Genomic DNA, 15,652 nt, shown 5'->3' with positions numbered 1-15,652 from the left:
TAATAGTAATAATAATAGGAATAATAATACGAATAACAATAGTAATAATAATACATAGGAATAATAACAATAACAATAAATAGGAATAATGATAATAAATATAATAATAATAAATAGGAATAATAGTAATATTAATTAATGGGAATAATAATAGGAATACAGTAGAGTCTCACTTATCCAACGTTCTGGATTATCCAACGCATTTTTGTAGTCAATGTTTTCAATGCATTGTGATATTTTGGTGCTAAATTCGTAAATACAGTAATTACTACATAGCATTACAGCTATGTAATTACTATTATTAATAATAGGAATAATAGATAGGAATAATAAGGAATAATAGGAATAATAAAAGGAATAATAATAAATAGGAATTATAATAAATAGGAATAATAATAGTAATAATACATACGAATAATAATAACAATAAATAGGAATAATAATAAATAGGAATAATAATAGTAATAATAATTAATAGGAATAATAATAGAAATACAGTAGAGTCTCACTTATCCAACATTCTAGATTATCCAACGCATTTTTGTAGTCAAATGTTTTCAATACATCGTGATATTTTGGTGCTAAATTCTTAAATACAGTCATTACTACATAGCATTACTGCTATGTAATTACTATTATTAATATTAATAATAGATAGGAATAATAATAATAGTAATAATAATAATACATAGGAATAATAACAGTAACAATAAATAGGAAGAATAATAAATAGGAATAACAATAATAATAAAAAATAGGAATAATAGTAATAATAATACATAGGAATAATAACAACAATAAATAGGAATAATATTAATAATAATTAATAGGAATAATAATAGGAATACAGTAGAGTCTCACTTATCCAACATTCGCTTATCCAACGATGTCACGATATATTGAAAACATTGACTACAAAAATGCGTTGGATAATCCAGAACGTTGGATAAGTGAGACTCTACTGTAATTTTATTTTTATTCCCCGCCTCCTTCTCCCCAAAGGGACTCAGGGCAGCTTACATGGGGTCAAGCCTGGGTAGTTACAGTCATCAGAAAATAAAAACATCAAAATGAAATAGAGTCTCACTTTTCCAACTTAAACGGGTCGGCCGAATGTTGGCTTCCCACCCACTGGCTCCCTTTCCCGGCGTGCGTTCGCCTTACCTGGCAGCTGCTGTTTCTACTCTAGAGCAAGGCCTGTCTGCCCCGCCACACACACACTCTTTCCAAGGCAAAGAGACGAGTTCGGATCCGCACGGAAGGAGGCTTTCCTGCTTCCCGTTTTGTGCTTTTGAAGAAACGGAAGAAACGATCGGAGCGAATTCCCCGCACGTGCCTAATGTCTACAGGAAGATGTCTGGTCACAGGAGTCGTGTCTTATTTTCATTTATTAAAATTTTTTTAAAAATCCAGGAATTTCTCAATGAAATCACAAGGCTGTGGGTCCACTTCCGTCCGTCTGTCCGCGAGAGTCTCGTCGGCCTCGACTGCCGCGACAATCAGGGCTGCTCGGCTACCAGTCCTTCTTCCTCTTCTCGTCGAGGGAGACCCCGCCGGGCCCCAGGGCCACCACCAGGAGGAGGCCCCCGACCACCGAGAGGCTCTGGAAGAAGTCGTACTTGAGGAAGTCGTGCATGGGCTTGTAGGCCGGCACCGTCCAGAAGGCGTTGAAGTACAGGTTGGTGCTCAGCAGCCACAGCGTCAGCGTCAGCGCCGCCAGCTTCGTCTTCCAGCCCAGCACCACCAGCGCCATCAGCCCCGAGCCCACCACGTTCTGCAGCACCTGCAGCGGGAGGAGGAGGGGGTCACAACAGTGAAAAGGAGGTGACAACAACAATAACAGACTGAGAATTACCTAGAAATTGGCGACAAGAAAAGACACCAATGGCTACTAAAATTAATGGAAATAAAGAATACGGACAGACTATCATGTCTATTAACCAAACCGCAAGGATTACCAAAGAAAAGTACTGAGTGGCAACCGCTATTAAACTTTTTTATAAAAGAAAAGAACATTAAAATAATTCAAACATAGAATACCAGCGATATCACAACAAGAAAAATACAGAGTATAGGAAAGCTACAACAATAATTATATCTGGGGTTCCCCAAACTTTTTAAACAGGGCCAGTTCACAATCCTTCGGACCATTGGAGGGCCGGACTATAGTTGGACACCAAGCAATAAAAACAATAATAATACTAATAATAATAATAACAATAAAGAGGGTTGGAGGAGACCCTTTGGGCCATTGAATCCAATCCCCTTCTGCCTTTGGGCACCAAAAGCACAAGCAAAGCACCCCTGAGAGATGGCATCCCAGCCTCAAAGTTAATAATAATAATAACAATAACAATAATAATAAAGGCCACCCTACTGGTATCTGCACGCATCATCCGAAAATACATCCCACAGTCCTAGACACTTGGCAAGTGTTTGACTTGTGATTTTGTGATACGAAATCCAGCATATCTATCTTGTTTGCTGTGTCATAATAATAATAATAATAATAATAGGAAGAGAAAAAGAGAATCCTTGGGTCATTTGGCCCAACCCCCTTATTTTGTGCCGTGGAGGCCGGATAAATGGCTTCAGTGGGCCACATTTGGCCCCGGGCCTTAGTTTGGGGACCCCTGATCTATATATATATAAGGGTAATGAAATTTCGGCCTAGGACAAAACAACAAAACTACACATCCCAGAAACACTAAACTTGGCAGCACAACCCCTCATCCACGCCTCTACGTTCATACAACAAAAAGAAATGAAAAATAAAGTCCTCATTAGAGGGAGAGGAATAATTGTTTTTATCCAACCAACACCACCACACTAAGCCACAGCAACACGTGGCCGGGCACAGCTAGTATATATATAAAAGGGTAATGGCGTTTTGGCCTAGGACAAAACAACAAAACTACACATCCCGGAAACACTAAACTTGGCAGCACAACCCCTCATCCATGCCTCTACGTTCATACAACAAAAAGCTCCAGCTACTCCAGAAAACGGCCAGGCTTTGAGACTGCAAGGCTATTCACTGCTATTCCACCTGGCCAACAAAGGATTCCCATAAGCCACAGCAACGCGTGGCCAGGCAAAGCTAGTGGAAAATAAAAAACAATGGGATAGCTCCCTTTATAGGCTACAGTCAATATAGATAAAGATAGAAGTCAACAAACATCCAATACTTTTCTTTTCTTTTTTTCCCTCTTATTTTACTCGTTTATCTCACCTTTTTTTATTTCCTACTGTACTATAAACCACATTGTTCCCCCACTTTTATTGTATTCTTTGGAAAAATTCACTAATAATAATAATAATAATAATAACAACAGACTGGATGCAAGCAGAACTGGACAATTTTGACCAGGGGCCCCCAAACCTTTTAAGCAGAGGGCCAGTCTCCTGCTCTTCCAGCTTCTCAAAGCGAGAGGAAGGCTCCCGCCTGCCCACCCGCCTGCCCATCCGCACTCACGGAGAAGAGCCCGGTGTCCACGTGGAGCAGGGTCATGAACATGAGGACGAGGAGGAGCCGCCCGCCCAGCTGCATGTACTCCCGGGGGCTGCTCTCCCGCAGGGTCGGGACCCCCGCAAACATGCTCCGGCCCTCCGAGCGGGACTCCGCCAGCAGCAGCAGCAGGCCGCCCCCCAGCGCCAGGTTCCTGTTCGGGAAAGAGAGAAAGAAAGAAGGAAGGAAGGAAGGAAGGAAGGAATAAAGGAAGGAAGGAAGGAAGGAGGGCAGCAGACGGGGCCAGGCCCGGAGCAGAGGGAGAAGGGCAAGGGCCACCTACCGCATCAGGAACTTCAGGTCCCACAAGATGCTGTAGGCCACCGTCTGGACCGGGGAGACAGAAGGGGACACATCAGGACAGGGCTCCCCAGCCTCCCCAATGCCAATGCCGCCGCCACCGCCGCCACAACCCCTTAATGCCAATGCCTCATCCTGTGGTGACCTCCCAAACAGCACATAATAATAATAATAATAATCATAGAAGAACCATGGGATCCTAGAGTGGGAAGGGGCTCCCAAAGGCCATCTGCTTAATAATAATAATAATAATAATAAAAGAACCATGGGATCCTAGAGTGGGAAGGGGCTTCCAAATGCCATCAGCATAATAATAATAATAATAATAATAATAATAATAATAATAATATAATCATCATCATAGATGAACCACCATGGGATCCTAGAGTGGGCTCCCAAAGGCCATCGGCATAATAATAATAATAATAATAATAATAATAATAATAATAATAATAGAAGAACCATGGGATCCTAGGCTGGTAAGGGTCTCCCAAAGGCCTCACCTGCAAGGCGATGATCCCAAAGAGTCCGCAGCAGGCGTACTGGACAAAGTTCCTGCTCAGCACCAGGATGCAGCCGCCTGGGAGGGGAAGGAAGAGGTCATTTCCCCCCCATGGGCACGAGGCCCCTCCCACCCAGCCCCCCCCACCCAGCCCCCCCCAGCCCCCCCACCCCACCCCCAGGCTCACCGATCTGCCCAAAGAGGTTGAGGAAGACGAAGGCGGAGGCGAGGAGGGTCCCGCAGCCCCAGGTGGCATGGATGTAGTCCCGCTGCTGCCCCCACTGGAACCACATCCGCGCCCCGTCCTCCAGGAAGGTCGAGATCAGGCACAGGCGCCCCACCTGCGGCAGCACATGCTTCGTCTGGCGCAGGAACTGTGGGTGGAGGGGAGGGGGGAGAGAGGAGCGAGGAGGGGGTCAGGGCACGTCTCCCCTTCCTTCCTTCCATCATCATCATCATCATCATCATGTAAAGCAAAGTGAAGAAGCTGCTTTGATTGAAGTCAAAAATCAGAAACTCCTCAAAGCACAGCAGACAAAAAAACAGTGCAAGAAAAACCGCACTACAAACTAGAGCAGAATCAGTACAAGAAAACCGCACTACAAACTAGAGCAGAATCAGTACAAGAAAACCGCACTACAAACTAGAGCAGAATCAGTACAAGAAAACCGCACTACAAACTAGAGCAGAATCAGTACAAGAAAACCGCACTACAAACTAGAGCAGAATCAGTACAAGAAAACCGCACTACAAACTAGAGCAGAATCAGTACAAGAAAACCGCACTACAAACTAGAGCAGAATCAGTACAAGAAAACCGCACTACAAACTAGAGCAGAATCAGTACAAGAAAACCGCACTACAAACTAGAGCAGAATCAGTACAAGAAAACCGCACTACAAACTAGAGCAGAATCAGTACAAGAAAACCGCACTACAAACTAGAGCAGAATCAGTACAAGAAAACCGCACTACAAACTAGAGCAGAATCAGTACAAGAAAACCGCACTACAAACTAGAGCAGAATCAGTACAAGAAAACCGCACTACAAACTAGAGCAGAATCAGTACAAGAAAACCGCACTACAAACTAGAGCAGAATCAGTACAAGAAAACCGCACTACAAACTAGAGCAGAATCAGTACAAGAAAACCGCACTACAAACTAGAGCAGAATCAGTGCAAGAAAACCGCACTACAAACTAGAGCAGAATCAGTACAAGAAAACCGCACTACAAACTAGAGCAGAATCAGTACAAGAAAACCGCACTACAAACTAGAGCAGAATCAGTACAAGAAAATAATGTGTGTTATGTCGTTATGTAATGTTGTGTTGCTTTTATGACTGTAAACCGCCCTGAGTCCCATCCGGGAGATAGGGCGGTATATAAATAAAGTTTTTTTATTATTATTATTATTATTATTATTATTATTATTATTATTATTATTATGTATATATAATATGAAGTGTGCATATGTATGTTTCTACACATATATATATATATATATATATATATATATATATATATATATGATGTGTGTATATATATGTGTGTATGTTTATGCACACACACACACACACACATATATATATATATATATGAATTATGTGTGTGTTTGTATATACAGTAGAGTCTCACTTATCCAACACTCGCTTATCCAACATTCTGGATTATACAACGCATTTTTATAGACAATGTTTTAATATATCGTGATATTTTGATGCTAAATTTGTAAATACAGTAATTACAACGTAACATTACTGCGTATTGAACTACAGTAGAGTCTCACTTATCCAACACTCGCTCATCCAACATTCTGGATTATACAATGCATTTTTATAGACATTGTTTTCAATACATCGTGATATTTTGGTGCTAAATTCGTAAATACAGTAATTACTACATAGCATTACTGCATATTAAATTACAGTAGAGTCTCACTTATCCAAGCTAAACGGGCCGGCAGAAGCTTGGACAAGCTAATATCTTGGATAATAAGGAGGGATTAAGGAAAAGCCTATTAAACATTAAATTAGGTTATGATTTTACAAATTAAGCACCAAAACTTCATGTTATACAACAAATTTGACAGAAAAAGTAGTTTAATACGCAGTAATGTTATGTTGTAATTACTGTATTTACGAATTTAGCACCAAAATATCACGATATATTGGAAACATTGACTACAAAAATGGCTTGGATAATCCAGAAGCTTGGATAAGCGAGGCTTGGATAAGTGAGACTCTACTGTATTTTACTTTGTTTAATAACGTGTTATTATGTTGTTATGTAATGTTTGTGTTGTTTTTATGACTGGAAACTGCCCTGAGTCCCATCCGGTTGTGATTTTATAAATTTTATAAATTAAGCACCAAAACATCATGTTATACAACAAATTTGACAGAAAAAGTAGTTCATTAATGCTATGTAGTAATTACTGTATTTACGAATTTAGCACCAAAATATCACGACGTATTGAAAACACGGACTACAAAAATGCGTTGGATAATCCAGAACGTTGGATAAGCGAGACTCTACTGTATATAGGTTCTAGATCAGGAGCAATAGAGATTGCGGGCCGCTCCTGACCTGGTCTGCGAAGTCCTCCGCGGAGGCCGTGAGCCGGTTGTGCCCCATTTCCTCGGAAGCGGAAGCGGAAGCAGCGGGCCTGGCGGGCGCGAAGAGACCGACCCTGAGGCAACCGGCGCCCCTCACCCGGCTCGGCGGATCTACGGAGACCGAGAAGGGATAAGTGGGCGGGGCCCATGCGCTCTCGTGGCCACGCCCCCTCTCTCCGCGCCAGTGCCACGTCGCCCGGCCTGCTTGGCCACGCCCCCAAACTCCCTCCCAGCAGCAGGGAGGGGGAGTTGCGTTAGCCACGCCCCCGCTTGGTTACGTCAGCGGGGAGGGAACGGTTTTCCGTTGGCCACGCCCCGCAGCCAAACAGCGAGGCGGAGATGGAGAAATACCAGGTGGGTGGAGCCTGGGGAGGGGGCGGGGCCGGGAGGGGTCTGTTTCGGCAGCCGTGCCCCTCGGGGGGCGGGGCTTGGGAGGCGAGGCCCCGCCCTAACCCGCGGCCTTGTCCTTTTGACCCCGGCAGGTGCTGAAAGCGTTAGGCCGCGGAGCCCTGGGGAGCGCCGAGCTCATCGAACCCAAGAAGGGCGGGGCCGGAAGCAGGAAGGAGAAGCTCGCCCTCAAGAAGGTGGCCTGGGGCTTGCCTGCATCATCATCATAATCATAATAATAATAATAATAATAATAATAATAATAATAATAATAATAATAATAATAATAATAAAAGTAATAATACTTTATTTTTATTATTATTATTATTATTATTATTATTATTATTATTATTACATCACTTCTACCCTGCCCTTCTCACCCATCAGGGGACTCAGGGCGGCTTACAATATAAACATACACATCAAGAAGGTGGCCTGGGGCTTGCCTGCATCATAATAATAATAAAAGTAATAATACTTTAATATTTTTATTATTATTATTATTATTACATCACTTCTACCCCGCCCTTCTCACCCATCAGGGGACTCAGGGCGGCTTACAATATAAACATACACATCAAGAAGGTGGCCTGGGGCTTGCCTGCATAATAATAATAATAATAATAATAATAATAATAATAATAATAATACTTTAATATTATTATTATTATTATTATTATTATTACATCACTTCTACCCCGCCCTTCTCACCCATCAGGGGACTCAGGGCGGCTTACAATATAAACATACACATCAAGAAGGTGGCCTGGGGCTTGCCTGCATAATAATAATAATAATAATAATAATAATAATACTTTAATATTATTATTATTATTATTATTATTATTATTACATCACTTCTACCCCGCCCTTCTCACCCATCAGGGGACTCAGGGCGGCTTACAATATAAACATACACATTAAAAACAGTTGTCATCAAATTTAAAAATCCATCAAGATTAAAAATCACAATAAAATCAAGAATATCCATTAAAATATACATAATTATACATTTAAATATACATTTAAGGCGCTTTCCCTGTTCATGTGGGGTCTGTCAGTAGGTCATAATGATAACCTAATAATTTAATGATTATTAATGATTTAATAATGATAAATAAAACTAATAATAAAATTGTAATAATAAATAAAACTAATAATGAAATAGTAATAATAATAAAATAATAAAAGTAATATAATAATAATAATAATTAAACAGTGATAACAATAAAAGAGTAATAATAATAAATAAAATATAATAATACTGTAATAATAATAAATAAAACTAATAATGAAATAGTAATAATAATAAAATAATAATAAAAGTAATATAATAATAATAATAATTAAACAGTGATAACAATAAAAGAGTAATAATAATAAATAAAATATAATAATACTGTAATAATAATAAAGAAAACTAATAATAAAATAGTAATAATAAATAAAATGTAATACTGTAATAATTAATAATAATATAACTAATAATAAAACAATAATAAATAAAATAATAATAAAAGTAATAATATAATAATCAATAATAATAAAACAGTAATAACAATAAGAGTAATAATAATAAATAAAATAATAATAAAATAGTAATAATAATAAATAAAATAATAATAAAAGTAATATTATATTTATGACACAGCATTATATTATTACTTTTATATATTTATATTATATAATAATTAATAATAATTAATAAAACAATAATAACAATAAAATAGTAATAATAATAATAAACTATAATAATAATAATAATAATAATAATAATAATAATAATAATAATAGAACGTTATTTCTATCCCGCCCTATTTCCTCAAGGGACTATTTCCAACATACCAAGAACATACAGCCAGTTTAAAACATACAACAATTAATACTTGATACACATAATTATAAACCCATGACCAAGTAAAAACCTAATGATAGGGCTCCATCAATAAAGATTACGATAGACATTAAATATTAACAATATTAAAAAAATAAATAGTGTTTTAGTATTATGGTGATGATGATGATGCATGTTATTGCTGTTGTTGTTATTTCTATCCTGCAGTACCGCCAAGGTGATACGATTTTAAAATCATACCAACATTAAAACAGGATTAAATATTAACGATATTGTTTAAAACCGATTAAAAACCCATTTCCTTTGTGCAGGTGGAGTGCATTGACGAGACTCATGCCAACAACGCCCTCAGAGAAGTAGGTGCCTTAGGATTGAAGTGCATTAAATATTAACGATATTCAAAACAAACAGTGTTTATTATACCCTACTGTTGTCGAAGGCTGTAATGAAGTACGAATTTTTGGTTTACAGATGTTATGTTTAATTGTGTGTTTGTGTTTTAAAAGGGTAAGTATTACAGTTATTGCATCTCAGCACTCAGAGGCTGGTTGCCATGGAGAAGTAGGCGGAGCCAACTGCCGTTTTGTTGAAGGAAGTGCAGAGTGTAAAAAGGGGATTCAGTCTGTGCTCTGATGAGGCACAGGGAAGATCGATCCTAGGGGATCAAGGGGACTCAATTGTTCATTTTGAGTCGGTTTAAAATAAGTTTGGTGACTTATTTAATGTAGTCTGTGTCCTGGTAAGGAACAGAGAATCTGTGATCGTATATCACAGGGGTGACTGCGGTTTAAAAGTAGCAGAGAAAGAAGTGACAATTTAGAGAGTTTGACTCACCTCATTCTAGTATTGTAACTGTTAATAAAAATACCTCTAAGTGAGAAACAACACTGTAACCACGAAGCTCGGTGCCTGAATAAACTTGTTATTGTTCTTCCAACATCGAAGCCTCTGTCGCATATATTATAAACCAAGTTACGCTACCATCTAAAGTGCATAAGAAGAAGAAAGAAAAAAAAGCAAAAGGTCTCCTCTCTGAGTCTTTGGTGGTTGCATCTTCTCAAATTGGTGGCAGTCGTTATTAGCTCTTTACAAATTGGTGGCAGTCGTTATTAGCTCCTTACAAAGGCTTTCATGGCCAGAATCACTGGGTTGTTGTGCATTTTCCAGGCTAGAAAATGCACAACAACCCATTGCCTCTACTTTCTGTCTGTCTGTGTTGTATGTCTGATAATGGCATTGGATCTTTGCTATGTATAAGTGCATTGTAATCCACCTTTGGGGTGAAAAGGGCGGAATATAAACACTGTAAATAAATAAATATGCACCTGACCAAAGGTAGTGTTTTCCTGAACTGCTTTGATAAGCATCTAACCAAAGGTACCGTGGGAGGATGAAAGGGGAATGGAAAGGAAAGAGAGCCTGGGAAAAGGGATTTTGGGAGGGGTCCTTGGAAATCCTATAAATCCCCAACTGAGCTGCGTCTTGGGTGGCACTTCCTTTTCGTGCTGCCCGCAGGTCTCTATTTTGCAAAATAAAGTCTGTTGTAGCGTTAATCTCCTCGCCTCTGAACCACATTTGGGAAACTGGCTTGCGAGACTACTACGGTTACAATTATTATGACAGTGACTGTTGTTGTTTTTGCCTCCACAGGCGCTTCTTCTGCTGAAGGTGCAGCACCGCTATGTCTGGCCCTACAAGGAGATGTTCATCTCTTGGGACAACCAGGTGGGTCTGTGGGGGTGGGTGGATGGATGGATGCAGAGCCGTCCTTAGGTAATTTTCTGGAGTAGGCAAATGGAATGTTTGCGGAAGGCGCGTCCCGAAGCGCCACCCTTCCGGGGGCCTCGACAGCGCCCCCGGGACGATGGTGCCACAGGCAAATGCCTAAATTGCCTGGTGGTTGGGCCGCCTCTGGATGGATGGGAGGCCCCAATCCGCGTCCCGTTCCTCCCTCGCAGAGGTCCTCGGTCTGGCTGTGCCTGGTGGCGCCCTTCTCGGAGGCCGGAGACCTGGCCACCCTCTTCCAGGCCTGGAGGACCCGGCAGCTCAAGGCCCCCAAAAAGGTCCGGCACCCCCTTATTATTATTATTATTATTTCTCTTTTTATCTCCTTCTCTTCCTCATTAATGAATATTATTACTATTATTTCTCTCTGTTCATCTTTCTGTTGCTCATTAATTTATTATTTATTTATTTACAACATTTCTACCCCGCCCTTCTCACCCGAGGGGACTCAGGGCGGCTTACAACAAACGGAAAAATTCAATGCCAAACAGATCAATAAAACAGCAACACATTTAAAAACATTAACAACTATTCATAAAATACAACACATAAAATACATAAAATACATTAGTCAACTAAAATATATAGTTACTTAAAACCACTTTTCCAAGGAACCATTGCACATAAACCTAAGTTCAGACCATGTCAATATATTGCTTAATGGATATTTATTATTATTATTATTATTATTATTATTATTATTATTATTATATTATGTCACAGCAAACAAGATAGATATGCTGGATTTCGTATCACAGAATCACAAGTCGAACACTTCCCAAGTGTCTAGGACTGTGTGATGTATTATTATTATTATTATTATTATTATTATTATTATTATTATTATTATTTTATTATGACACAGCAAACAAGATAGATATGCTGGATTTCGTATCACAGAATCACAAGTCGAACACTTCCCAAGGGTCTAGGACTGTGTGATGTATTATTATTATTATTATTATTATGACACAGCAAACAAGATAGATATGCTGGATTTCGTATCACAGAATCACAAGTCGAACACTTCCCAAGTGTCTAGGACTGTGTGATGTATTATTATTATTATTATTATTATTATTATTATTATTATTATTATTATTATTATTTCTCTCTGTCTCTTTCCATTGCTGATTAATGCACATCATAATCATCATCATCATCATCCTCATCATCCTCACTCTGTTTCTCTGCAGGTGATCCAGCTCTTCCTGGGGCAGATGGTGGACGCCTTGGTGTTTCTCCACCAGCAGAAGATTCTTCACAGGTAAAGCCCAGGCGCCGCTCATGGACTCCGATGGCTTCGATGGCATGTGATTGACACATGTCTCCGTGCTCCTTTCCCGCTTAGGAACATCAAGCCCTCCAACATCCTCCTGTACAGCGGGGCGGAGGCGGCCTTCCGGCTCTGCGACTTCGCCCCCGAGACCCTCATGACGGACGAGGCCAAGTGGCGGATCCGGGTCAAGGAAGGTGAGCCTGGTCGTCCACAATATCCCCAGACTAAGGCCATTGACCTGGCCCCTGTCCTAAACTTTAGACTTAGGGTTGACCTATGTCTGAAAGGACTTGAAGGCACACAACAACAACAATCCTAATTTGGGACTATTTCATCCTAGTCCGGCCCCCCAACAGCCTGAGGGACCCTTAAAAAGTTTGAGGACCCCTGAAATACAACACAGGCAGATACTCACACTGAGTCACATAGGAGAGAGGAAGATGGATTCTTTCATCCTTATATAAACACCTCACACGGTTATGACTGTGAATGTATTGTTTTGTATATAGTTAAACGGTCGGGCCGCATCTCAGATAACCGGATCTCTTGGATAATAGGGAGGCCAAGAGTGAGAGAGCGAGGGGGGGGGGGAGGATATTTGCCTCGGACAATCCAGACGGTCGGATTAGTAGGGCTCGAATTAGCGGGGTTCTACTGTAGTTTTGAAATTTTCATTTATAGTTCAAAGCTAACTCACTGTGTGTGTCTGTAATGCAGAACGTAATCCAATAATGTAAGAGTTAACTGCATCGAGTAGAGATTTATCGTTAGAGGGGAACAGTGAGTCAGATGCACAAATGCTGTGCTCCAGCAAGACTATGTAAATATTGTAAAGTACTGCAATAAAGATAAGAGCCGCTGGTTTCAGCCGACAGCCAGGAAGTGTGAGTTTATTTCTGTGCAACTGAGCAGATATCCAGATCGCCGGAGAAGGAGGTAAATTGAGATAGGAGCTGAATGAGTTCATGTTCATCAAACAGTATTTTTAGGTGACTGGAGCCCGTGCTCCTTTACGAAGTTTCGGTTTTCCCCGAAGAGCAAGAGAACGCTCACCGGTTCCTTCTTCTTTCAGACCCGCACTTTGAGTCCTGGATGGCCCCGGAGACCATGGCGTTCTCCTTCAGCGACAAGGCGGACATCTGGTCCCTCGGCTGCGTCCTCCTCCAGATGACCGGATGCTCCCGGGTCAAGGTGAAAGTTATCAAGTGCTTTTTCATCATCTCAAAGGATGTGGATAGATCCAAATGCCCTGGTTGAAATATTGAAAGGAGATCAGCCAAATCTCTACACCAGCCATGGGCCAAATTCAGCCCTCCCTCCAGGTGTTTTGGACTACAACTCCCATAATTCCTAACAGCCGATAGGCTGTTAGGAATTATGGGAGTTGAAGTCCAAAACACCTGGAGGGGCAAAGTTGTCTCATTGCTGATCTAGCTCATATCTATCTATTGTTAGGATTCCAGTTGTGCTGTGGGTAAGTCTTCCACACACTGGGTAGATTCCAACAGGTTTTATTGTACAGAATATCAGAATCTTCTCTGTAGCCCATTTATATAGGGGCTCTCACATACCAGAGGGTCATTGAGGTTTTATGGATTGTTAGGTTCTCTTCTTCCAGTTGTACTGTGGGTAAGTCTTCCACTAGAAGAAAGCACGAAGACACACGCTGGTAGATTCCAACAGGTTTTATTGTACAGAATACCAGAACCTTCTCTTTAGCCCATTTATATAGGGGCTCTCACATACCAGAGGGTCATTGAGGTTTTATGGATTGTTAGGTTCTCTTCTTCTAGTTGTGCTGTGGGTCAGTCTTTCACAGAAGGAAGCACCAAGACACACGCTGGGCAGATTCCAACAGGTTTTTATTGTGCAGAATACCAGAATCTTCTCTGTAGCCCATTTATATAGGGGCTCTCACATACCAGAGGGCAATTGAGTTTTTATGGCTGGCATCTGTTCTTTGTCAGCACTTGCTCTGTGTCCGGAGATGTCAAAGATCGGAGATCATGCCATCGGATCATCGAGATAGATAGATCCTTCCTTCTCTTCTTTCTTCTAGGGCAGGGACCTTCTCCCTCTGCTGCAGGGCCTTCGTGTGGACAGCTCCCGCCTGGAGGAGGCTTTGGTGGCCACCAAGTGCAGGGAGAAGCCCGTGGCCTCAGTCCTGAGGGCCATGCTCCAGGGACAGCCCTCCATGCGGCCCTCCGCAGAGTAAGTCTGGTTGGTTGAGGGGGAATTGGGGGCCGAGCAAGAGAGAGCTCGGTGTGGTCAAACCTGCCGGCCGTTCTCTGCTGCAGGGAGATGCTGGAGCTTCCCTTCGTCCGAGAGTCCCTGATCCTGGCCGGGTCTCCCCTGATCAAGGTCAAGAAGAGCCTCCCTCCGGGGTTACTCGAGATCATCCTCAGTGGCGGGATCCAGACGGTGCTAGGTAATGATCCCTACGCATTTCTATAGGGCCCGGAGTCGGGACTCCAGCTGCTAATGTCTTCCAGGTTGCTTTTATTATGATCCTATTGCATTTCATCGCATAATAGTCGCTGCCCCATTTAGGTGACAAAGTTTGGCATTTTTTGTATTCCTCGTGTAATAGTCGCACCCTCATTTTTGGGTGCCCAAATTGGTATTGTTGTGTTCCTCACATAATAGTCGCACCTCCATTTTTGGGTGCTCAAATTGGTATTGCCGTGTTCCTCGCATAATAGTCGCACCTCCATTTTTGGAGTGCCCAAATTTGGTATTTCTGTGTTCTTTGCATAATAGTCATAACTCCATTTTTGGGTGCTCAAATTGGCATTGCCGTGTTCCTCACATAATAGTCGCACCTCCATTTTCGGAGTGCCCAAATTTGGTATTTCTGTGTTCCTCACATAATAGTCACATCTCCATTTTTGGTGCTCAAATTGGTATTTCTGTGTTCCTCGCATAATAGTCGCACCTCCATTTTTGGTGCTCAAATTGGTATTGCCGTGTTCCTCACATAATAGCCGCACCTCCATTTTTGGAGTGCCCAAATTTGGTATTTCTGTGTTCTTTGCATAATAGCCGCATCTTCATTTTCGGTGCCCAAATTTGGCATTTTTATGTTCTCCACATAATAGCCATGTCCCCACTTTTGGGGTGACAAATTTTACATTTTTGTGTTCCTCGCATAATAGTCGCGCCTCCAGATCTGGCTCGTACCCTGTAAAACCAGTACCATCACCTTGGTTACAAACGTTTACAGTGTCGGACCCAGTGCAAGGCCATGGCTGCCAGTTTCTCGTAGGTATTGTCCACGTGAGGAGGATTTCACAGAGAAGCCCGTCCCTTTGCCTTCCGCAGAATTCATGGTGTCTTACCAGGACATCGAGGAGGCCCAAGAGAAGAGCATCGAGCGGCTCCTCAGCCTCTTGAAGGAAGCCAAAGGTAGGCGTTGTGTTT

At 41.3% G+C, this 15,652-nt stretch overlaps 2 protein-coding genes across 6 annotated transcripts in view; one reads left to right on the top strand and one right to left on the bottom strand.

The window, feature by feature from the left end:
* Nucleotides 1–1,370: 1,370 nt before the first annotated feature.
* The window catches only part of surf4 (surfeit 4), a 24,508-nt gene continuing 10,226 nt past the window's right edge, over nucleotides 1,371–15,652 (bottom strand). Inside the window, exons 3-8 of the mRNA XM_062960245.1 lie at nucleotides 6,898–7,037; nucleotides 4,498–4,684; nucleotides 4,312–4,388; nucleotides 3,792–3,835; nucleotides 3,476–3,662; nucleotides 1,371–1,783 (exon numbers count right to left, since the gene is read on the bottom strand). Coding sequence (XP_062816315.1) covers nucleotides 1,514–1,783; nucleotides 3,476–3,662; nucleotides 3,792–3,835; nucleotides 4,312–4,388; nucleotides 4,498–4,684; nucleotides 6,898–6,945 — 813 coding nt within the window. The 5' untranslated portion in view covers nucleotides 6,946–7,037 and the 3' untranslated portion in view covers nucleotides 1,371–1,513. The remainder of the gene's footprint in view (nucleotides 1,784–3,475; nucleotides 3,663–3,791; nucleotides 3,836–4,311; nucleotides 4,389–4,497; nucleotides 4,685–6,897; nucleotides 7,038–15,652) is intronic.
* The window catches only part of stkld1 (serine/threonine kinase like domain containing 1), a 17,153-nt gene continuing 8,537 nt past the window's right edge, over nucleotides 7,037–15,652 (top strand). For 3 of the 5 annotated variants that reach the window (XM_062960240.1, XM_062960239.1, XM_062960243.1), the window contains exons 1-11: nucleotides 7,037–7,280; nucleotides 7,409–7,510; nucleotides 9,480–9,524; nucleotides 10,819–10,893; nucleotides 11,127–11,231; nucleotides 12,150–12,220; nucleotides 12,305–12,426; nucleotides 13,305–13,423; nucleotides 14,292–14,443; nucleotides 14,530–14,660; nucleotides 15,554–15,637. In XM_062960240.1, the coding sequence (XP_062816310.1) occupies nucleotides 7,266–7,280; nucleotides 7,409–7,510; nucleotides 9,480–9,524; nucleotides 10,819–10,893; nucleotides 11,127–11,231; nucleotides 12,150–12,220; nucleotides 12,305–12,426; nucleotides 13,305–13,423; nucleotides 14,292–14,443; nucleotides 14,530–14,660; nucleotides 15,554–15,637 (1,021 nt within the window). In that variant the 5' untranslated portion in view covers nucleotides 7,037–7,265. The remainder of the gene's footprint in view (nucleotides 7,281–7,408; nucleotides 7,511–9,479; nucleotides 9,525–10,818; nucleotides 10,894–11,126; nucleotides 11,232–12,149; nucleotides 12,221–12,304; nucleotides 12,427–13,304; nucleotides 13,424–14,291; nucleotides 14,444–14,529; nucleotides 14,661–15,553; nucleotides 15,638–15,652) is intronic. The other 2 variants (XM_062960242.1, XM_062960241.1) reach the window with 2 other exon arrangements.

Source organism: Anolis carolinensis, unplaced genomic scaffold, assembly GCF_035594765.1.
Source record: "Anolis carolinensis isolate JA03-04 unplaced genomic scaffold, rAnoCar3.1.pri scaffold_7, whole genome shotgun sequence".
In the NCBI taxonomy this organism is placed as follows: domain Eukaryota; kingdom Metazoa; phylum Chordata; class Lepidosauria; order Squamata; family Dactyloidae; genus Anolis; species Anolis carolinensis.
Note: the sequence above shows the minus strand (reverse complement) of the source record. Positions and strands in the feature narration are given on the sequence as shown.